This window comes from Lampetra fluviatilis, chromosome 32, assembly GCF_964198595.1.
Source record: "Lampetra fluviatilis chromosome 32, kcLamFluv1.1, whole genome shotgun sequence".
In the NCBI taxonomy this organism is placed as follows: Eukaryota; Metazoa; Chordata; class Hyperoartia; order Petromyzontiformes; family Petromyzontidae; genus Lampetra; species Lampetra fluviatilis.
This window is the reverse complement of record NC_136306.1, coordinates 5,978,125-6,000,970: the sequence shown is the minus strand read 5'-3', so window position 1 is coordinate 6,000,970 and position 22,846 is coordinate 5,978,125. Positions and strand designations below refer to the sequence as shown.

At 45.4% G+C, this 22,846-nt stretch overlaps 1 protein-coding gene across 4 annotated transcripts in view; it reads left to right on the top strand.

Moving 5' to 3' along the window:
* HCFC1 (host cell factor C1) overlaps positions 1 to 22,137 on the top strand; it is a 39,986-nt gene extending 17,849 nt beyond the window's left edge. For all 4 annotated transcript variants that reach the window (XM_078871412.1, XM_078871411.1, XM_078871413.1 and 1 more), the window contains exons 12-27: positions 1,612 to 1,710; positions 4,991 to 5,225; positions 5,774 to 5,910; positions 7,080 to 7,236; positions 7,791 to 8,008; positions 8,372 to 8,555; positions 9,200 to 9,363; positions 10,476 to 10,685; positions 11,511 to 11,829; positions 12,253 to 12,363; positions 15,274 to 15,527; positions 16,854 to 16,991; positions 17,389 to 17,580; positions 18,418 to 18,742; positions 19,448 to 19,511; positions 20,172 to 22,137. In XM_078871412.1, the coding sequence (XP_078727538.1) occupies positions 1,612 to 1,710; positions 4,991 to 5,225; positions 5,774 to 5,910; positions 7,080 to 7,236; positions 7,791 to 8,008; positions 8,372 to 8,555; positions 9,200 to 9,363; positions 10,476 to 10,685; positions 11,511 to 11,829; positions 12,253 to 12,363; positions 15,274 to 15,527; positions 16,854 to 16,991; positions 17,389 to 17,580; positions 18,418 to 18,742; positions 19,448 to 19,511; positions 20,172 to 20,217 (2,853 nt within the window). In that variant the 3' untranslated portion in view covers positions 20,218 to 22,137. The remainder of the gene's footprint in view (positions 1 to 1,611; positions 1,711 to 4,990; positions 5,226 to 5,773; positions 5,911 to 7,079; positions 7,237 to 7,790; positions 8,009 to 8,371; positions 8,556 to 9,199; positions 9,364 to 10,475; positions 10,686 to 11,510; positions 11,830 to 12,252; positions 12,364 to 15,273; positions 15,528 to 16,853; positions 16,992 to 17,388; positions 17,581 to 18,417; positions 18,743 to 19,447; positions 19,512 to 20,171) is intronic.
* The last annotated feature ends 709 nt before the right edge of the window (positions 22,138 to 22,846 follow it).

The following is a 22,846-nucleotide window of genomic DNA, read 5'->3' as shown; positions in this document are numbered from 1 at the left end:
TCTTCCTGAAAAGTAAGTTATTAAATTGCATTCTAAAACACCATAACGTGTTTTTTTTCTTGAATACGATTGTAATGTTTTTCGAGTGCCGCATGGTCCAGAGTGCTGTGCTTGGCACCCCAGAGACCCTGGGTTCGAATTCAGGTTTCAACTACCTGTGGTTAAACCAGGTTATCAAATGTAGTTACGTGATGGCATCAGCCCGGTCAGCAGTGATCCATCATATTGTTTGGTTTTGCACTTGATGTGCCTAAATTCCAGCTGTTAAGAATTATAATTGTATTTATTTCACTGTCTAATGAAACATGCCTTTTTGGGAAAGTGCAACACCCTATTGTCTAAACTTCTAAAGGGTAAAAATTACATTTTGAAGGATTTTTGGTCATTCTGAAAAATCTCGCCCATGGGCAAATGTCGACCACACACAGAGTAAACGTTTCTGTGAGAATAAAAAATGCCTTATTTGTCACGTGGCAAGAAGGCAATTAGAATACATTTAGAAAAAATACAAACGTATTAAAATAACATAGTGTAACTGTTTTTTTATTGTGTTTGGTCGATGGTTGAATCTTTTTTCTGGGCTATTTTGTGGGGCAGTGGGGTGATTAATTGTATTTTTCACACTTTGTGCTATGTTGTGTTTCCTACAGTTGACAACTTTTCTATCCATAGTTTTTGTGAGCTTTTCTTTTTTTGTCTTTTATGTTAGCCAATTTGCCTGCCCACCTAAACTAATATCATGTTTCCTTAAAATGTTTATATTTCTATATCTGCAAAGATTTGTTTTATTTCATGTGCATTTATTTTTACAAAACGACTTGCATATGGCTTTAAATCTGAGATCAGCTTAACATATGCTGTTAACTGATAGATGATGGAACCCACCAGAGTATATTTTAGTTCACTTTCAAAATGCAGTCGATCCATGGTACATTCTGGAAATATAAAACTAACAATTTACCTCTCGAACCCTGGTTATTTTTCCCCTGTGCCGAGCACTGGCTTTTATCTTTCTAAAATAAATTTTTGACATGCTTCACATGTCCAATGCCAAAAATGTGCTGCATATTGTTAGAAAGATGTTATTAAAGCACACTACTGTGGGGGTGCTTCTGAAGTGACGTTTAATTCTTTATTTCAGTTAATTGTAAGACGTGATGGACAGTTCAGGATATATAGCTGAAGCTAGTTAATCTATAAGATAAGAGCTATTTGTTTATTGGGTCACATCACCCTTCACCGATGTGGCAAAAATATTCTGGAGTTCAAATAACAGTGGTTATTTTTCCCCTGTGCCGAGCACTGGACTTAAAGCTATTCAATTACGTGGGACTTCTTTTTAATTAAATGAGGAACTACTTTATTTGGTTGACCCAGCCTGGTTGCTCAGTGGTAGAGCGAGTGGCCTGCGCTTACAAGGTTCACACAGCTTTAATGCTCAGATTGAGCAGGGAATCTCTTTTATTTTTATTGCTGTGGTTTGGGTGATTTTTTTCTGCCTGGGCCTTGTTGTTTGTGCGCATAGTGACACTGCCTTTGTATCCTCCCCCCCTTGCTGTCCCCTCCGGCTGTGTTGTGTATGTATCCTCTCCCGCCTGCCTGTCCGTGTAGCTCTCCAATCTGGGCTCTCTGGTGACGCTGATGCAGACTAAGCCTGTGCAGTCTGGGGTTGTCACTTCGCAGGCGAGCTCTCTCGCCCACTTCATTCAGGTTAGCCTCCTTCGCTTTGTCCTGTGGCGGCGAGTGGTTTGCCGGTTTGTGTGTGCTGCTTGATTTTTATTTTGTCGGTCCCGCAAGCTCTTGACGGCAGCTTGTAGGATCGTTTGAAAAGCCATCTGCCTCCTTTTATATTAACCCTCTCGTACATTAATTATGAGTATCAAAACCAAAAACAAATTTGATTTGGATAAACCCTTTCACAGCCCACCCATCTATTCTCCAGACCCGGCGATGCCTTCCTGTGGCCGGTCCCGATATTTCAGATGACTCAATGTAGGTTTTGTTTGCGGGTCACACAAACATGATATGTCTGCTGCTATCCACAAGCATTAATGCTGATATTTTTCACCAAAAAGCAAACGAACCAAGTTTACAGGATTAATAACAAAAACGAATACAAAGTGACCCGCTGCAGGGTGACGTACAGTTGATAATGTATGGCTCGAGCATAATTGTTGTCGTTTTAGTGTTCGTGTGCAACTAATGCTTCCAATCCCTGTAGCAGCCTGCGTACGCTCGTGAAGATAATTGTAATGCTTGGATCCACACTAACGCAATAAATAAGCCCAAACTGGAGCCAGTAAACAAGCTTTTGTGTGCCCAACGTTGGCATCATCTGCAGGGAAATGTGTTGCCAGTTGGCCGGTGAATTTCTCAACAGCAGGAGGTTGTTTATCAAGTTGGTGTGGAACTGAGCAGGGGTGCCTCCTTTTGTGCTTGATGGGAAGGGCTGCGACTCATCCTCAGTGCTTGCAGATGGCCTGGTGCACATGATGATGGGTTCACCTTTACTGCGTGTAAAGTTTAATTTCCAGAGCAAGCATTGTTTTGCAACAGTGTTTGTGCATTGATTACCGTTGCGCAAGTACACTGATGGGGATCGTAGCCTTTCCCGAGTGGATAGTCTCGTGCGTGCTTCTGAGAACATCCCTAACACTGGTTCAACCTTTTTTATTGACAGTTGTCCTCCCAATCTCATTCATACTGCTGTTCTTGTAATGTCTTAATATTAAGACATTCTGAATTCCCAAAGTTACCAGTGTAAAAAAATCTACTTGTGTGAGAAAATGGTCCCAGAAGATGGCATCATAGAACCGTTTATAAAGTCGCAACAATTGCCTTTTAGCCACACAAAGGGTGGTGCACATTTCATTTTCAAATAGTAATTTCACCATGGCAATCAAACCATTTTGTTTTTGTGCATTATTTTGTGACCAAGCTGAGACCATCATCTCACTATACTTGTGAATCCAGTTTAATTGTATGTAGGTGCCACGATTCAAACCCAGTCTAACAGAAGTGCTGGCTCATTGCCTTGATAACACTTATTAGTCCCTTAAATTGCCTGGCCACCTGAGTACATTAGCAATGCATATTTAATTTTCATTGCAACAACGCATGTCCACCACTGAGATGTGGGATGGCCCCAGCGAGTCATCGCTCCCTTATTTCTCGCACCAATGTACTTCATTTAATTTTGTGCCCCCAGACTTTGGCATCTGGGGTGTTGTTTTCATTTGGGGGGATTGTAAGGAAAGAAGAAAAAGATACACGCAGAATTTGGCAGTTGTCCTACCAGTGGGGGAAAATAAACATGTTTTGTTCAGTGGCTGCCAGCGTCACCTCCGGGTAGAGCCATGGTGCAATCGTTGTGGTGATTGGTGCTCGAAATGTGCAATGAACTGCACAAGGCACACACCCCCCCACCACCGGGGAGCCATTGCAACATCCATGATGGTTACAGTGAGGGAAACGCAGCATTTTAAATGTGTGCACAACTCAAGGCTATTGTATGTCCAGTCCGTAATTATACAATGCATCAGCTTACAAAACAATCCTCGAGATGTTAGGGAAACTGGTTTTTAAATGCCGGTTCATAATATTAGCATATTAATTCGTACATCGGGGGCCAGCCAGTGTTGCCATCCACTATTGGCTGCTGGAGCTTCATGTTTCCACCGTGTCGAGTAAAGTTAATCCTTTATAGAAAGTCGAGTGCTAAACATATCCAAGTAAATCCCAGCAGCATATCTGTTAATGTCGGCAATGATTTGTATTACTTTGGCTGAAAGCTAAGATAAACGGTTTGTTCCAATAAGGTGTCTTGGATAATTGGGAGTGCTCAGTGTGTGTATGCACAAATGTGAACAGAACAACTGCATAGAATAGCAATAATCTATGGTAGCTTTTGCACAACTCCTTGTTTATTAATAACATTTCCCATTAATTGATGTGATCCTATCACCACTCGTCTTATATTCACCACAGTGTAAAAGTAAGGTTGTTGAATTGTAACCCTTAATCATGGTAATGCACTAGGATAATAGTTTCATACCTAGCTAGATTCTACATATGCTAAACTGGGCAAAACAAATCACATTTATTTCAGACTAATAAACTCAATTTTATTTATTTATTTCATTACGCTTGTTTACCCAGGAAGGCTTCAACGAGTTTGAGGACAAGTTTTTGCAGTCGGGGGGCCATAATTGCTACGTACTTTTAAATTGATAATTTGCTAATCATTTTTATCATTTGCCAAATTTGGACCATGATGCAGGCACACAATGGTTTACTCTTGTGAATGACGTCGCAGGATCGTTAATTTACACTGTGAAGCAGACGCCACTTATCTTGGGAGATTCTGCTATGCTACGATGGTTAGTACACTGGACTTGCAGTCCAGAGGTCACCAGATAAGATTCGAGCTCCCGGCAGTGCGGTTGGGCAGACTTCTTATATTCCTTTGCCCCTGTCCACCCAGCAATTACCCAGCAGTTAGGTGATTGGCTGGTCGGGGTGAGGGGGTGGGGGGAGGTAAAATCTGGGTATTTCCTCTTCTGGACAGTGGAAAGGTAGGCCAAATACTGGACATGACACACCCATACTTGGACATCTTTGGAAAATAGCTTCATAGCTCATCAGATTCCTCCATTATAAAAAAAGATTCCGATTCTGACCCTCTTTATGGAGCGCCCTCTATCATTTGAGTGAGAAAGCAATTGCAGAGTTGCAGTTTCACCTTTTAATTGTGTTGCGGAGTGGGAGACCGAGGACGGGTCTTACGGTTTTTCCCTCCACATATAGAAACATGCGTTAGAGTATTTTGGCTGCTATTAACTTAAACGTGATAAGCCGCTTTATTGAGCTGTCATTTGTGGCCAGGTTGCTTCTGAAAAAGAGCTATCTCGCTCAGTGGGCCACACCTGGTAAAAAAAATTGTAATCGAGTAATTTACATCCCTATCATCTCTCCACCATTTGCACCACAGACCAAGGGCACCTTGCCTCCGGGCGCTACCATCGTGAAGCTGGTGACATCGGCGGACGGCAAGCCTGCCACGCTCATCACCACCTCGCAGGCGGGTGGCATGACTGGCACGGCACAGATCCTCAACATCGGTGCCATGGCCGGCCATACGGGCACCGTCATGGGCAAGCCCGGCGGTGCCACCATCATCAAGACCATCCCAATGTCGGCGCTCATGGGCCAGGCTGGGGCTACAGGTGACCGATCACACAGTGCTTGACTGGATACAAAAATCTCATCGGATTATGGTATTGCTTTGTTTCCACTCATGCGGGGAACCAGGCTCTGCTGGCACAGGAATGGCCTAGTTTGGTTTCCATTTATCGTGGAGGATCCATGGGTTGTTTGTGTGCCCACGCTCCATAAGCTTGTTATTGTGGCCTTGGGCTTCTCTGACCCCTGCCCTGCTCCCTTCTCTCCACAGATAGGGGATGGAGGTTGGTAATCAAAAACAAACAAATACAGTATAGGCATGGGATCGTCATCATCGGCCTTGTTAAAATCCACTGCTGGATGAAAGCCATTTTTCACAGTCTTGCGACGTAACAATCCCATCTGGCTCAAGCACGCGAACTGCTTTCATCGCTCCAATCCTCTACGTTGGATGTCCACTCCCTTCATAAGTCTCGACCACCGTGTCCAGTCCATGCCCAGTTCTTTTCAAGTCATTGAGATCTCTCTTGGGCATGTGTCTTGTAATGCATATAATGTTTTGTATTTATGTTTACCTGGTGATGTACTGTAGGTGGAAATCAAGCAGGTGGAATGAAGTCCCCCATCACTTACATCACCACTAAGGTCATGACCTCTGGAACCGGAGCTCCAGGAAAGATTATCACAGCCATGCCTAAGCTAGGCAGCACCCAGTCCGGAGTCACACAGGTGAGCACTAAAGTTCAAGTTGATTTATTTAACCAGGTGGCAACTTCAGGGACGAATACAGTAAACCCTTGTTAATTGGACACATTTCCGAATTATCCAATATTCTGAATTATGTACAATGGTACTTCGCAGTGTCTCCTGCCCCAATTATTTTTTTCCAAAAATGTTCTCCCGGCCTATCTTGATGTCATTAAATGTGCTTTATTTTGTGTCAAACTCTTCACAAACCGTACGCATTGACACACCTGCATCAATTATATCCAGACCAAGGGTTTTATACTTCAGTCCCTTTCTATTACTTAATGTAGGTGTAGACGACAGATCTGAGAGGGTTGGCTTGCAGAGTGCTTTAACAATGTAAAGTCCAAAGCAACAGGTCTGCACTAACGCTCGCCACGCGCGCCGCCACTAAACTGAGTCGTTGTTTTGGTCGTGGCGAGCGGTGTCGCGCCACGTGTTTGCCGAAATTAGACCATTCGGTACGGAAATTCGGCTCGTGGCGAATTACTAATTCTGTACATATGCCGAAAGCGCAGCCGTGCCGAATTATTCCCATTTACGAATGATCAAATACCGAAATAACGAGGCTTTACTGTAGTCTCATTTTCATGACTTACCTAAGTCAAAGTGGATCTTACGGATTTGAGGACAAACAGGGAACCATTCTTTGGTTCGGTTAAAATTACAATTTTAGGCCTTTAAATTCCACTTAAAAAAACCTGTTACACCATTGGAGCATAGTAGTGCAGTATAACGATGGATGTTGCATTGCCCTCCGCAGGCTGAAAGCCCAGCAGTAGTAGCCTACAGCACCTGTTCTATAATAAATAATAATCTCGTTTTTTTTATCACGCAACGCATGATAATTGTCCATCCAAGCAATGTCGTGGTGCAATCCTGCTTGCTATGGTCCTACTAGGTGTGTAATGTTTCAATCGATCATTCTACTGAAGTTCTAATTGCATTTTTAATGTATGTGGGCTGACTTTCCCATCCGATCACTGTTCAGTCTGAACCCCATTTATCTGCCGAGGTGTGACTCGATCCGGCACATTCCGGGCGATTGGGTCACGGGCCTTAAGTGTACCAATTGACAAATGCACTTTCTGTATTGTGTGTATGTAGATGCTTTTGCATTAACGTGTACAATTCACATCCGTCCGTCCCAGGTGCTGCTGCGTGGGACAGGCCCTGCCGGTACCATCCTGCGCGCCGTCACTCCCATGTCGGCCGCCACCATGATGGGAGGGGTGCGTCTGGTTTCCCCTGCAACTGTCACTGCAGGGAAGCCTGCCCTTACCACACTGGTCGTCAAGGGCACCACAGGTTTGTGCGTGTGCGCGATTACATGTGGGGAATGGTAGTGTATTGCGTTACGACTGATAATAGTGGCAAATATTTAAACTGCAATTTGGTCCTGGGGCTCTCCTAGGTTGACTGGGCCCTAAATGAGTACCCTGTTTGGTGTGTAAACATCAGCATCGGCTGTGAATAGTGTTGGCCGCCCACCCCCTTGTGTGCTGTGCCAGCCTCCATAGGTGCTAGCTTAACATCACTTGCCCCAACAGTCTTTTAACAGATATACAAGGGATCATTGTGTTATCTGTGTATATTTCGGTATATTGTGTGCGTGGAGGGAGATGTGTAAAAGCCACTTAATTGGAAAGACACTTTAGAATTGGGAAATGTGATGTTTTGTGAGTCAAGCGGGTATCTCGGAGATTCTCAGTGGGCCTGGTAGCCTATTCGCGACGAGAAGCCCACCGAGTACTTTACGTCCACGTACTCCTGGTGTTCACAGGCCAGGTAAAAAAACACAAGAGCCGTAAGTTGTATATCTATGGTCTAAACCCGTGTGTGTGTGTGCGCATGTGACGTAGGCATGACGACACTGGGCACAGTTACCGGTGCCCTCAGCACACAGACTGCGGCTGGCGTGACGTGCGTCCCGGCCGCACTGGCGACGCCTGTCACGACGCTGGCCACCATCGCCGCCCTCTCATCTCAGGTGGCTGGCGTGGCGGGGCCGTCGGCGCCCAACGTAACCCTCACCCATGTCACCAGCACCACGGCCGTGCCTGCCACATCCATCAACCAGGTATGCGTTAACCGCATGCTGCGATATTGCGACGTGCTCTCGATACACAGTGCTCTTGATTCATAGTATTGCATTGGGGATGTTGGTAGTTGATTGTTGGAAATGTGCAGTACTGATCTCTAAGAAAAACGTCTCACCTTGTAGGTCAGGGGTGTGTAATCTCCCAACCTACAGGCCGTAAACGGCTGTCATTGCAAGGGCTTCTTGCAGTGATGTTTTGATCTTTTATTTACTGTAACACATTAAAGTACGTACCAAGTGTAACATTTATACTTAACGCAACCTGCCACTTTTTTATTGCTTTTCTTAAATCGACTAACAATTGCCTTCCTAATGTAGTCACCATCGTCGCTCTCTCCACAGCCGGTGATGTTGGCACAGCAGCTTGTCAAGCCACAGACCGTGGCTGTGTCAGTTGTCCCCGTTGCCCAGCCCCCAGCAGAGGTGGTTGCACCGCCCGAGTGCAAAAGCCCGCCGCACGAGACGTCGGAGACCAACACCACCAACACGTCAACCACAACCACAGCCAGCATGGACCCCAACCAGGGTAACAGTCTGCACCTTGCACCGCTTTGCCGGAAGTAATAACAGATACGGAAAAAGTGGCTGGATGTCACAGAAGGTCAGAGGGCTCAGCTAGTATGACCTGGGATGCTGAGTTTGAATTTTGGTAGCCGCCTGTGACTAAATTGGGTTCTCAAGTGTAGACAGTTGATGGTCTCAGCCTGGTCACCAATGACGACTGCACACAAAAAAAGTTAATCACGTAAACTTACATTTTTACACACTGTCTAATATCCAGCTCTTAGAAATGTAAAATGTTGCTTTGACTGTTATGTGACAAACTTGATTGTAGAGCGAGTGGCAGAAAGTGTCACCACCTTCTGTGATGCACCATCGGTGCAGAGCTAGCTTTTGGTATCAACGATGGGACTGCAGATGAGCAGAGGAGTTGCACTGCTTTGCTAGACATTTGAATAGATAGATAGCACAATCGGAATAAAAATGGGGGGGGTGGGGGGGGGGTATAGACAACGAATTAGAATTGATACATAATTATTTATACCAGGATTTTGGTGGTACTGGCTCGTTGCTCAAATTCCTTTGCCACTCGGCCATATCTCAAATTAGTTACTCTTAAAAATAAATGTTCTTGAACTTCCACCGTTCACGCTTTTTTTGTACCAACAGTTCAGCCTCCCCCTACGGGCGAGGGTGGTATTCCGGAGAGCGTGCACGGGGAGACCGCCACAGCCGGCACCACCAACACGGCCACCAACACCGTGTCAGCCGCCCAGCCCCGCGCCGTCACCAACGTCACGCAGTCAACGCCCGCCCCGGGGCCCGCCATCTCGGTAATGGCCATGTGATTTTGCATTTGTCCTTTGTCTTTGTGTTTTGTGGTGTAGCGATTAGCGCACTGCACTACGAATCCGACGAACCCAGTTCGATTCCCGCTCATGGCCACCACCAGTGACTTGTTATCTGAATCGGTCCTGAGCCTCGCCTAGGTTGGCTCAGCCTGAAATGTGTACCTGGTGCAGTGTGCAAACATCGCCACTGGGGAGATAAAGGCAGTCGGGCGTGGTTCTGGCCACCCACCCCTTTGTGTACCGAGTCGGCCTTCATAGGTGATCGCTCACAGCACTTGCCCCAACTGACTGTTTAGGCTATTTGGGGATCTTTGTCTTTTTTGTTTTGTGGTTGGGAGCAATAGTGCAGTGCTTAGCATTGCACTTCGCCATTAGCCTGGTGACCCGTGTTCGAACCAGTTCTAGGCCTCCCCCTAGGTCCACTCAGCCTCGACAGCAGCACTTGCCCCCAAAATTATATCATAGTATATCTTTGTTTTGTTAGTTTGATTTCCAGCTACATCTAACAACAAATATCTGTAAGTGCATCATATGCATTAATGTTTATTATTTATTATAGTGATCGTTACATGTTGCTTATTTTCTCAAAGTGCTCGTGTATTAGTTTTAATGGATTAGCAATACTTAAAATAGAATGCAACAAAAGATATATATATAACAACGTGATACAATTTCGATTGTGACTTGTCTCATGCGACGGTACACAGAGGGAAACATTGGATAATCATCATCAGCCATAACCAATCCACAACTGGTTGAAAGCCTCCCCCATTCGCCACCATTCTTCAACATCCCCTTATGTAACTGGGGGAACCTATACAGTGCGGTAATTTGAAATAATTGTTGATTAGGGTACTTTTTCTCGAAAGAGGATGGGGTAAGAAATGTTAAGGGAAGATGGTGAAAGCAGATGATGGTATCGTTGCATCATATCATTATTGTAGCATATTTACCATTGTTTGCATTCACGATGAATGTGTCGCTGAGTCTCAAGACTCTTAATCAAGGTCTATAATGCTGGGTAAGTAAAAAACCCGACTCTCTCTAAGAAAGACACTTGTGTTACACAGAGCGTTGCATCGTTACACCTGCAGACGATCGCATCCACTTCGGACCAAGCGGCCAGTTCAGAGACTGCAGCCACCACCTCCAACAGCGGTGGTGGTGGGGCGGCAGCAGTAGCAGCCACAGTTTCGGCGACAACAACAATAGCGACAGCAGCGACGGCAACGGTGACAGTAGCAGCAGCAATCGCGATCCCACCAGCACCAAAAGCAAGCGAGGCCGCCCCCCAACCTGCACAGGTGAGAGGTCACAGACGGTCAACAGTGGAACCAGGTTAACCATAATTTACCCGAATTTTACCTAAATAGAGGTTTTTCTTTGAATCATATTGACCAAGTTAATTGTATTTGCTGACCTCATGGCACTCCTATGAGAGAGTGCTAATTGTCAACCTATTGTCACACGAGGTTAAGTTGGGTACATTTTATTCCAGCAAGAGGTAGGAAACCTATCATGACCGCACATTCATTTCTTATGGCCAAGTGGACACATCAAGCCTGCCCCACCAAAATTTCCCATTTGTAAAGCAGTTTAGCCCCATTATTCGGGTAATAGAGGGGAATTATTTTAGGTGGTGGCTTAGCGGTAAAGCGTTTGCCGCTTGTTACAGAGGTTCACGGTTCAAATTCAGCGGCCGCCGTGAATTTTTACTGCAAATGTAATAACTGCAACTGGCGATAAAGATTCCTTGATGACATTTACCGGTGTCAGGGGTCCAAAGATGCCAAATTCAAAAGTTGCACTGCAAATTGCTCAATTGGGGTTATGCCCAGCAGCAGTCATCACCCTATACTGGCAGACGAATGCCCCAGGTCATTATTGCAAATTACACTCTCTTTTTCTCTTTCACCTGTTTAAACAAAATAAGCTTAACTTGAAACTTAGATTTTGACTTTGAAACACTGTTTAAAGGTTTAGTGTGTGCAAAAAATGTTACATCATGCCTAAAAGCCCCCTATTAATGAAGACGGAAAGTTTTTGAAATGTACACTTGTTACATGATATGAGAGGCATCGAAAAAATGTAGGGGCATTGACTGAGTTTGGTCTTGATTTCCCCGACAGACGGTGAACACTGCCGTGAATCCACCGGCAAGCACTAATGTGGCCCCGGCGCCAGCAACAGTAGCAGCAGTAGTAGTAGCTCCACCACAGCCCCCTTCATCCTCGGCACCATCAGCCCCTGCTGCTGCTGCCACCGCCGCCATCACCATGACTGCAACCACTGCCACTGTGGCCATCAAGGTGGCCGTCCCGGCACCGCTCCCCACGACCACCATAATCCTGCCCCCGACAAACGCGGCACCAGCGTCGGTCAGCACCCCCACGTGCCTGTCCAGCGCCGAGACGGCAACCGTCGTCCTTCAGCCAGCGCCGCACGCAGGTGGGCGCATGCATGTGTCGGACGCACCATTACTGCACCACCTCACTAAAGATGGGTCATTGCCCGAAACGTCAGTTTCCTGTATATACTTTCCTGTTATAAGAGAAATATGGTGGTAGATTGATTTGGCCTTAAATGAGTACCTGCTGTGGTATGTAAAATCAGCACTGGAGAGATAAAGATGGCCTGGTATGGTGCCTGGTCTCATCACCCCGTGTTGGCATTCACATGTGCTCACTAACAGCACTTGTGTGCACAGTCTGTCAAAGTATTTATAGGGGTTATTTGTCTTTGCATGAATCCGAGTGTATATGTGTGCATGTTAGTGCGAGTGTGGACTTGTGTGTGTGTCTGTGAGTCAAATAATGTGTGCGTTTGCATGTTTCCACACTAATTTGCCCGTGCGTGTTGCATGGAGAGCAGGTTCGCTACTGCCCTCCAAGATCGAACCTCTAGCGCCATCAGATGCGCTGGCCCCAGCTGACAGCCTCAACGACCCCGCTCCGGAGTCGAACCACTTCCCAGTGCTTGCAGGTGTGCGCTCATGCATTCGTGAAGTTTCAGACATGTTGTAGCTCGGGTTGCACATGACGTCTACTGAATTTGACATAACCAGGGGTCAGTTTAACACGTAGGCTTTCGCGACCAATATTGTTCATAATCAACGATTTTTGGGTTTAGATCGCGTTATTTATAAATGTGTCGTAACCCTCCACCACCCGACACGGCCAATCAGTAAAAAAAGTGTCACGTTGACAAAAGACAAATAGTTCACTGCTTTAGCCCACCGGTGTGTTGAAGCGTGAAACCACAACATTTACAATTTGAGTACGACGTTTCGCTGGTAATTGCATCCAGCATCATCGGGCAATTCGCCAGAATGGTGAGGCTATGCTGTGTCTCCCGTTCTTATATAGAGCAGCAGCAGGGTGACGTCATCATTAACTCATTAACTCATCAGGTGCAAAGATTTGAGGGGGGGGGTTATTGTAATTATATACTTGATTAGTAATAAGGCTATTGTTACGATGCGAGTTGTAGATTAGTAATCATTTGGAATGTGTTCTATTGTGATTATGCTACATTAATAATCAGTTAGTGCTTGTTTCCCTTATAAGGAATTGTAATGCATCTTATTTAATAATACGCTTCCAGGCCGCACTAAGCCTGTAGCTGTCTGAGCGATTAAAGTTATTTCTGTTTCTCTCAATCTCAATGGATTCTCTAATTAGTCTTTGCCAGTAGTAACTAGTTTTACACAACACTTCAACGTTGTCAAAATCAATTGAGTGTCCCTGTTGACAAGCATGTTCTGCCACTGCCGACAGTTGTGTTTGCGATAGTTTAATATTTCTCTGGTGTTCTTTTAGTCTTACACTAACGTTACGCCCTGTCTGTCCAATATAGCATCTGCCACATACACAATTAATCCGATATACACCTTCTGTTGATAATTTAGGTAATTCGTCTTTAGTGCACGTTACTAATTGTTGAATTTTGTGTACTGTACCAAATCTTACTGTAATGTTTTGCTTTTGCAAAACACGGGCTAATTTGTCAGTTACTCCTGAGATAAATGGTATTTTTATTGTTTTAATAATCTGATCGCTTTCAGCAGTGTTGCTTTGCGATCGTGATTTGGCATTTAGTGCTCTGTTAATTTGAGCATTATTGTAGCCATTCTGTCTTAGTGCTTCTTTAACATGTTTAATCTCTCTCACTAGACTTTCATCATCTGACACTGTTTTAGCCCGATGTATGAGCGTCTTGATTAGAGAGGATTTCTGAGCTGGGTGATGATGCGATTTCGCATTCAGATAGGCATCAGTGTGCGTTTGCTTTCTGTAAACGCTGTGTGTTATTTTACCATTTAGGCCATGCCCTGGATATTTTACTTGGGCATGGCCTAAATGGTAAAATAACACACAGCGTTTACAGAAAGCAAACGCACACTGATGCCTATCTGAATGCGAAATCGCATCATCACCCAGCTCAGAAATCCTCTCTAATCAAGACGCTCATACATCGGGCTAAAACAGTGTCAGATGATGAAAGTCTAGTGAGAGAGATTAAACATGTTAAAGAAGCACTAAGACAGAATGGCTACAATAATGCTCAAATTAACAGAGCACTAAATGCCAAATCACGATCGCAAAGCAACACTGCTGAAAGCGATCAGATTATTAAAACAATAAAAATACCATTTATCTCAGGAGTAACTGACAAATTAGCCCGTGTTTTGCAAAAGCAAAACATTACAGTAAGATTTGGTACAGTACACAAAATTCAACAATTAGTAACGTGCACTAAAGACGAATTACCTAAATTATCAACAGAAGGTGTATATCGGATTAATTGTGTATGTGGCAGATGCTATATTGGACAGACAGGGCGTAACGTTAGTGTAAGACTAAAAGAACACCAGAGAAATATTAAACTATCGCAAACACAACTGTCGGCAGTGGCAGAACATGCTTGTCAACAGGGACACTCAATTGATTTTGACAACGTTGAAGTGTTGTGTAAAACTAGTTACTACTGGCAAAGACTAATTAGAGAATCCATTGAGATTGAGAGAAACAGAAATAACTTTAATCGCTCAGACAGCTACAGGCTTAGTGCGGCCTGGAAGCGTATTATTAAATAAGATGCATTACAATTCCTTATAAGGGAAACAAGCACTAACTGATTATTAATGTAGCATAATCACAATAGAACACATTCCAAATGATTACTAATCTACAACTCGCATCGTAACAATAGCCTTATTACTAATCAAGTATATAATTACAATAACCCCCCCCCTCAAATCTTTGCACCTGATGAGTTAATGAGTTAATGATGACGTCACCCTGCTGCTGCTCTATATAAGAACGGGAGACACAGCATAGCCTCACCATTCTGGCGAATTGCCCGATGATGCTGGATGCAATTACCAGCGAAACGTCGTACTCAAATTGTAAATGTTGTGGTTTCACGCTTCAACACACCGGTGGGCTAAAGCAGTGAACTATTTGTCTTTTGTCAACGTGACACTTTTTTTACTGATTGGCCGTGTCGGGTGGTGGAGGGTTACGACACATTTATAAATAACGCGATCTAAACCCAAAAATCGTTGATTATGAATAACCAGGGGTGCAATGATACATCGATTCATTGAATAATATATATTATGCTAGCTCGCGATATGTGCATGGATTTGTGTAAGAATCATTTTTTTGAGTATATGTTGTCTGCAATGAATGGGTTCGTTGTGGCCCCCTCCTGCAGCAAAAACCCACCAAAGTCACCACAATAACGACTCGGTATCACAACAGTTAATTGAGTCAAGCTTGGCTAGATACATGTGTGAATACAAATAATCATATTTTGAGAACCTTACGAGATGAGAGCGCGTGTGTGTCGTGTGTGGCATTAACCTCAGCCGATTCCTACCTCTTGCAGGCCTTGCTCCGTCCAGCACACTTCTCACCGCTCCGGTGCCCACCGTCGTGCCCATCCTGCCCACCGTGCCCATCCTACCCACCGTCGTGCCCATCCTACCTACCGTCGTGCCCATCCTACCCACCGTGCCAATCTTACCCACCATACCCATCGTGTCCACCGTGCCCGCGAGCCCCGCCAAGCTGCAGGCGGCCACCGTGCTGGCCCAGGTGGCAAACAACGTCCCGCCAAGTCCTACTATTATCACTATAGCGGTGCGTTCCACTGGGCCGCCCTGGCCCCCCCTACTTGATCGCATTATTTTGTTGCCATGGGACATGCGCATATTCGTCTATTTAATGTACATTTTTAAGCTCACGGCACATGTGTCAAATCGTGCACGTTGTGCCCAAGTTAAATATATGTGCCAATTATATGATATTCTCTAGAAAACTGTTAAAACTATATAAACAATATACTCTAAGAAACAAATGAGACGAAACATAATTGGTTCTGGAATCAAAGCATTACTCTTGGGAGCTCCTGAGAGAAGGCCACGGGGGTGGAGAGGTGGTAAGTGTTTAATTGCTAAACTTTAAATCTTGACTTAAGGCTTTCGTGACTGCAGTAATTAATATTCTTTGGGTCTTTCGGTAAAGTCGCGTAGATAGGTTCAAAGAAAATGACAAAAAACTACGACGTTTCGATCGCAACACAAGCGGTCGTCATCAGGAAAAGGGGGTTAACTTCTAAAGGCAAACTAGAAAGGTTTGAAATGGTCGTAGCTCAAATGTCAGCAGCATGGACTTGGCAGCGAATGTTAATGTAAGTGGTGGGGCAGCAGCCGTGACCGTGGATCGGTTTTCCACCAATTAAAGGGCTGCCAGGTAAAAATTAGCATGTTAATGTAAGATCGGTGCGAGGCCTCTACGGTGAGCTCGAATGGAAAAGGATGGCAAGCTACTATTCTTGGATGTTTTAATCGAAAAGAGACCAGATGGTGAAATGGGACACTGGCTATAGGAAAGCCACCCATACGGATGCCTTGTGTTGCGATCGAAACTTCATTGTTTTTTGTAATTTTCTTTCAACCTATCTACATGACTTTACCAAAAGACCCAAAGAATATGCTCAATTTTACTCGCGCACCTCTCGTGAAATTATAAATTTGAATGTTCCCCAATTTCGTTGAAGAAATATTCACTCTTCAAGTATTGATTAGTTAGTAGAAATTGTTTCAGGCTAGTCCAGTATGACTTTTAAGTTTTGTTAATGTTAAAATAGACATAAAATTATAGACTCGCTGCCATACTAACAGTAACAACTCCAATACATGTTGTCATGTGTAGGAGTTGTCAAAGTGACGTCACTGGTGCTCGCACGAGAGCAACTTTGAAGTCCATTTTCTTACTGACGAAACTTAAATCTCTTGTTGCACAGCCCAAGAATCAACATTATTTACCTGCCACAAGATGAAATCATTTTTTTCCATCTTTAACATTGAGTTGTACAAGCATTAAGTTGGGAGACTTGTCCGGTGAATGGCCAATTCTAACCATTAATTGCCGCGCGTGCATGTTGTCTGCGGACTCGTGGAACAGAAACCGGAGGTGGTTGAGGCTGCGCCTAAACCGCTCGCCAAGAAGGAGTCTGCGCCCTGGTTTGACGTGGGCATCTTCAAAGTGACCAACACCGTGGTGACTCGCTACCACCTGCCTCCTGATGACAGCAGCATGGAGGTTTGTGATGAGCCATTGCATTATTACTCATTATTGGTGCAGTAATAGGAGAAGGTGCTGCCCTGAAATTACTCCTCGCTCGCACCACTGCTGGCTGAAGGGCCTCCAGCAGCGTAAATGACAACACCACTGTCAATCGGCGGAGTGCGTGTGGTGGTGAAGTGTGGGTAACTCCATTATCTTCCAAGATGGTATGGCCAGTGTGTGGATGAGCCGGCCTAAATACCCACTAAAGGAGCTCTCCGGAGCTCCCTTTCAGTTGAGGCTCTTAACCCAGACGTGTTGTGAGCAAACAGTTGCAGGGCCCCGCACCTTGTCGACTTTTTAGTTTGTACGGTGATGACTGACCGAGTGCTATTTCCACCTTTCGCACACTGCTCGCCACGCACACGGTTAGGACGGTGACGCTTCGAGTGGCATCCTTGACCACAGCTCTCTCAAGCTGCAGTCACTGCAGCCCGGCACGGCCTACAAGTTCCGCGTGGCCGGCGTCAACGCCCTCGGCCGCGGTTCCTTCAGCGAGATTTCCGCCTTCAAGACCTGCCTGCCGGGCTTCCCCGGGGCGCCCTCCGCTATCAAAATCAGCAAGGTACGTGGATTATTATTCTTGTTTTCTTTCATCACGGTAGTGCGCAAACCCAAAATGCATTGTATAGGGTATGGCCTTGACATTCATGAGGGTTAGGTTCTTGAAAATCTGCACAAGAGTAGAATTTGCTAATGTAGAGACTATGTTTATATGGGAAAAAAGGTGTATAGGTTTCTGTGTCCGACTGAACATACGGGAGAAAGTGAGAACGTTTCATAACATTAATCCTATACTGTATAGTATTAATGTACAATAATGCACATATAACACGAATAATACAATAAAACATGTAAATCTGGAAGTTTTATTGGATGATGATGGGAGTATTGCTCGAGAGGAAGTCAAAGCGACTCCTTGAGGGCCATCCACTGACGGTGCAGGGCACCCCGCAGTTGTCGATAGTGTTGGAGAGGGAAGACGGAGGATGGGTTGAACAGCAGTCGAGGTGGAGGGGGCTGGCGAGGTGGATGCAGGTGAAGCGGTGGTTGCGAGAAACTGAAGGCTTTGGTTGCGTTTGGTTTATACGGTTGTGCAGCAGCCTCGACCGCTGTTCTAAATGTAATGCTTCGCTCCATCACTGGGTCCAAGGAAAACTTTTTTCAGTTATCTGGCTTTCCCGCACCTCCAATTAGTACGGTTGGCTACGTACGGTTACGAAAACATCAATTGACTAAGCTTAACCAGCCAGTTTGATCGCGGCTTGCTTTTTGGATTTCAACCCAGGATCTCGGCCACCTCCACGCACTCGCTTTCTTTTAACCAACAAAATCCGTCAGCCGCTTGTTCGCCGGGATCCACTAACGTTCGCGACCGTCGCCTTTTCCCCCGGCCCGCCAGACCCCCGAGGGAGCGCACCTGACGTGGGAGCCGCCGGCCCTGAAGTTCGGCCGCATCCTCGAATACGCTGTCTACCTGGCGGTGAAACGGCCCAACCAGCCCCCCGCGCAAGCGGCCAGCGACGGCAAGACCGGCGCCCCGGCCGCCGCCGCCCAGCTGGCGTTTGCGCGCGTGTACTGCGGCGCCGAGCCGTCGTGCCTCGTGGCAAACGCCAGCCTGGCCGGCGCTCACCTCGACACGGGAGCCAAGCCCGCCATCATCTTCCGCATCTCGGCACGCAACCAGAAAGGCTATGGCCCCGCCACACAAGTGCGGTGGCTGCAAGGTTCGTAGGGCTGCGCGCGCACCGCCAACGTTGTTAGTCATTTCACCTTCCCCACGTGAATGTGTATGCGGACTTGTAGAGTGTTGCATGTTTTTGTTGGGTCGACAAAGCCAATCGGGTGGCGAGATGTTAGCTACCTCGCCTGGTATGCTGGATCTCATGGGCTTGATGCTGACCCTGACGCCTGTATATGTGGAGTTTGCATGTTCTCCCCCTTGGTCGCGTGGATATTTCTCCGGGTCCTCTGGTTTTTTACTCCACATTTAGAAACATGTGTTTCGAGTATTTGGCTGCTATAAATTTCCACAAGCCACTTCGTTGAGCGATCATTTGTTGCCACGTCACTTCAGAAAAAGACCTATATAGCTCAGTGGGCTTTACCTGGTCAAATAAAAAAAATATTTTTGATCACGTAGGCATTCAGTCACTGACTCGGCGATTGAGGAGCAGCTGTTATATCAGTGCGCATGTAAAAATAAATGCTTTTTTTCCATTCATGTATGGTTATGGAAGGTTGTAAATTTCAGGTGGAAATAGAAAGAAAACCTATTGCAGTAAAAATGAGACACATTAATAGAGAACTCATGGTTGGCGTGTCACAATGGCATTATTTTTCATGGCGAGTAGGATGCTTGTACTATAAGAAAGCTGTTGTGTATTTGTTTCTTCCACCACTGCCCCCCCACACATCCATCTCATTGTTAGATGCTGGCAAAGATGCCCCAGGAAGCAAGCCGATGGCAAAGCGACCCATCACATCGCCAGAAACGTGAGTTCTCCCCACAGTCACGGACGTCTGCAGCAGAGGTGGGACAAAGTCATTGTTATGCAAGTCCAAGTCGAGTCGCAAGTCATCAAATTCATGACTCGAGTCTGACTCGAGTCCAAGTCACATGACTCGAGTCCACATCTCATAGGTGGGACAAAGTCATTGTTATGCAAGTCCAAGTCGAGTCGCAAGTCATCAAATTCATGACTCGAGTCTGACTCGAGTCCAAGTCACATGACTCGAGTCCACATCTCATAGGTGGGACAAAGTCATTGTTATGCAAGTCCAAGTCGAGTCGCAAGTCATCAAATTCATGACTCGAGTCTGACTCGAGTCCAAGTCACATGACTCGAGTCCACACCTCTGGTCTGCAGTACTCATCCGCTGAATACTGTAATTTCTCGCAGCATGCGTTATTTACTCCACGGCTTCTCAAATTAGTCTTTGAATTTAAGTGTGTTGAGATAAACGGCTGAAAATGTAACACATGGCCTATTGCATATGTTGGATGTCATTTCCAGATAAATCTAAATGCTTGAATAATACTATGGCAACTCTCAACAACAAAGTGCATGTGCACACACGTGCAAGCGGCAACGATATCTATTACGTGCAATTAACATAATCGCACTTTACTGCCCTGCCCTTGTTCTTTTGCAGCAAAACCCCGATGGGCTTGAAGAAACCCAAACAGGAAGCTGTGTAATTGGGAACAGACTACCACAACGGAAACGGCGTCTTTTTTTTCTCTCCGAAAGCAAAGCGGTGATTGTAAAACCAGCGCCCTGGGTGTTGCGCCCCCGAGGAAAAGGGGGGGGGGGGTGGGAGCGGGGGGGAAAGAGGTTGTGGCGGTGGGGAGAAGCGAGTGGAGGTGAGGTGGTGGCAGCAGCAGCAGGCAAGCATGGGGCAAGTGGTCACGCGGGGGGTCAAGTGCCCAGGCGAGCGAGAAAGGTCTTGTTTGGTCTCCCTTTGGCGGCGAAGGTGGCGTCTGTGCGGCGGTGTCACGCCCGTATGGTGCCATCGCGAATGGCGCCGGGATCTTGGCCGCCAGCCGTACCCGTTCTGTACCCTATCACATCATGCATTGCGTTTTACAGAATTGGCTTGTACTTACCAAAATTGAAGTTTTTAAAAACGTCGGCGTAGTTTTTTAAAAGCATATGAGTTTATTTTATCAATAAAAAAGTGTTCTATTGCCAAGCTTTAGCCGTTATGTTACCCTTTTGCTTATTATTAATTGTTTATTTTTTATTTCGTCCCAAGAACTTACATTGTTTTTTTCTTTTTTGGCTTTTTTATACATTCACTGTATATTTCCCCGCCCCCCCCCCCCCCCCCCAATGTACTCTGTGATTTTGATTAGTGTAATGTATAGTCATGGATTTCGGGTCTTTATTAACGCATCGAAAGGACCGTCGTAATTTACGCCTGTTAGATCCTAATGGTTTGGACTACTCACAGGAGACTGTATATATAGGGTAGGTGTTGTTGTATACTTAGTGATCGTACCGAGAAACAAAAAAAATAAAAACTGTTTAAAAAAACCTTAAAAAGAAACGAAACAAAAAAGGAAAAAAAAGCACTTGGCATCCATGCGTCTGACTTTCAAAATATAACTTTGTATCGTCTCGAGGGACACGACAAGATCATTACTTTTAAGTGGAAGTTTTGAGTCGGGTTTTGAATTTAGATGCGCCTTAACCAGTCTCATTTTTATATTCCAATCACCTGTAATGGAATTACACATTAGATTTTTAATTCCAGAGTTTAGGGTTTAAAATTTAATTAAACACAACACAACAGGGTTGATAATAAAAATGCAGCCGCTAATCAAATTGGAACTGGTGATGCCTCCCGCACTTATCGATTTGCCGATTTCTTCAGCGCCCGGCACGTTTGTTAAGTTGCAGCCTGTTCCTTTTGTCAGTAAAAGTGTTCATCCGTGAGTGTTCGGCCAGGTGAGTTGTAGTTGTAATGTTACTGAGCATATGTTCTTTCTTCCTTCCTTTTTTCGTTTTTGTAAAACTTTCCTTCGCTTTGTTTCTGCAGCTCCCCCCCACCCACCCCCCACGTTTACAGCTGTTGTTGTGTAGGCACCAGAGGTGCAATAACGCATGTGTTTAAGAACCTGCTGTAATCATTTGTGTTTTTAATGTGAAAGAGAGCGAAAGGTTGAGGAAATCATTAAAGAGAGACAGAGAAATGACAAGTGAATTTCTGGAATGCTGGGCAAGTAGAGCTGTCAAAAGTTTGCGACGGATCAGTGAGGACAGGTGGTAACCAAATGGGGGCTGATTTTGTAAGATATTCAGTGTGTACATTTACCTTTTAAAAAGTTTAATATAAACGTGTGATAACTGCCCGTCGATTCACTCTGGCAGGATGGCATGTTACCAGTAGCTCGTGGCGTTTTTGTTATTTTTTTTCAATTCTGAAATGGTAGGTACCCTTTAGCTGAGAGACCAGTTCATTTGAATGTAACGGATATTGGCCGTTAGTTGCATCCCTGCGACCCCTAACCTCTAGTTCTCCGGTTGTTGCTGCATTGTAAAAAGGCTATACTGCATCGTAAGTTTCTGCCAAAACACAGTGCTGTTTGTGCTATTTTGAATAAAAACACTTTTGAGAGTTCAGTCTCCAGTTGCGTGAAGCTGCCAACCTGGAGCACTTGTTAAAAAGAGTACAATCGCAGGGGGGGGGGGGGGTCAGGAACCGAGGACCCACGGGGGCCGTATCTGCCAACATTACTTAATTTCATACGGTCCACAGCCACTTGGGGCTAACCACTTCCCACCGGCCCGCTAGGAATATTTTACCCCGTGGCTGCATGCGGTCTTGGCTGCTTGAATCATGCACCAGAAGTGAATACTTTTGACTTAGGCAGGGTCTTGTTTCAGATTTTTTTAGCGCGTTGGCTCGCTTGCGTCCATTCGCGCAAAACAAGAGTCTCTAAGTGAGGAAAGTGGGCTGAGATGAGTGGTTGCTCATCACCACAGATTTGAAAAGTTCTCTTCCAGCTGTCGCTTTTAAGAGGTTTTCTGCCACACCTCTTCTATGCCATTGTGCGTTTCTCATTCTTGATTCCGTGCACCCAACCCCAGAGCTGCTAAGTCTCCCACGAGTCTTATTCACATGACCCAGTTTACGAAACCACTGTTTATATCGTCACTGATGGGACATGCAGACTTAAACGTTTAGTTGTCAACCCTCCCAGTCAGCCCGGGTGGCGTTGCTGTGCCTCTTCCTTGGCAGGCTGCCGGCAGAATTGAACAAAGGCTCACTCAAGATACAGCACATTTTTTATTATTTATACAGTCATACACGTAACAGAAATA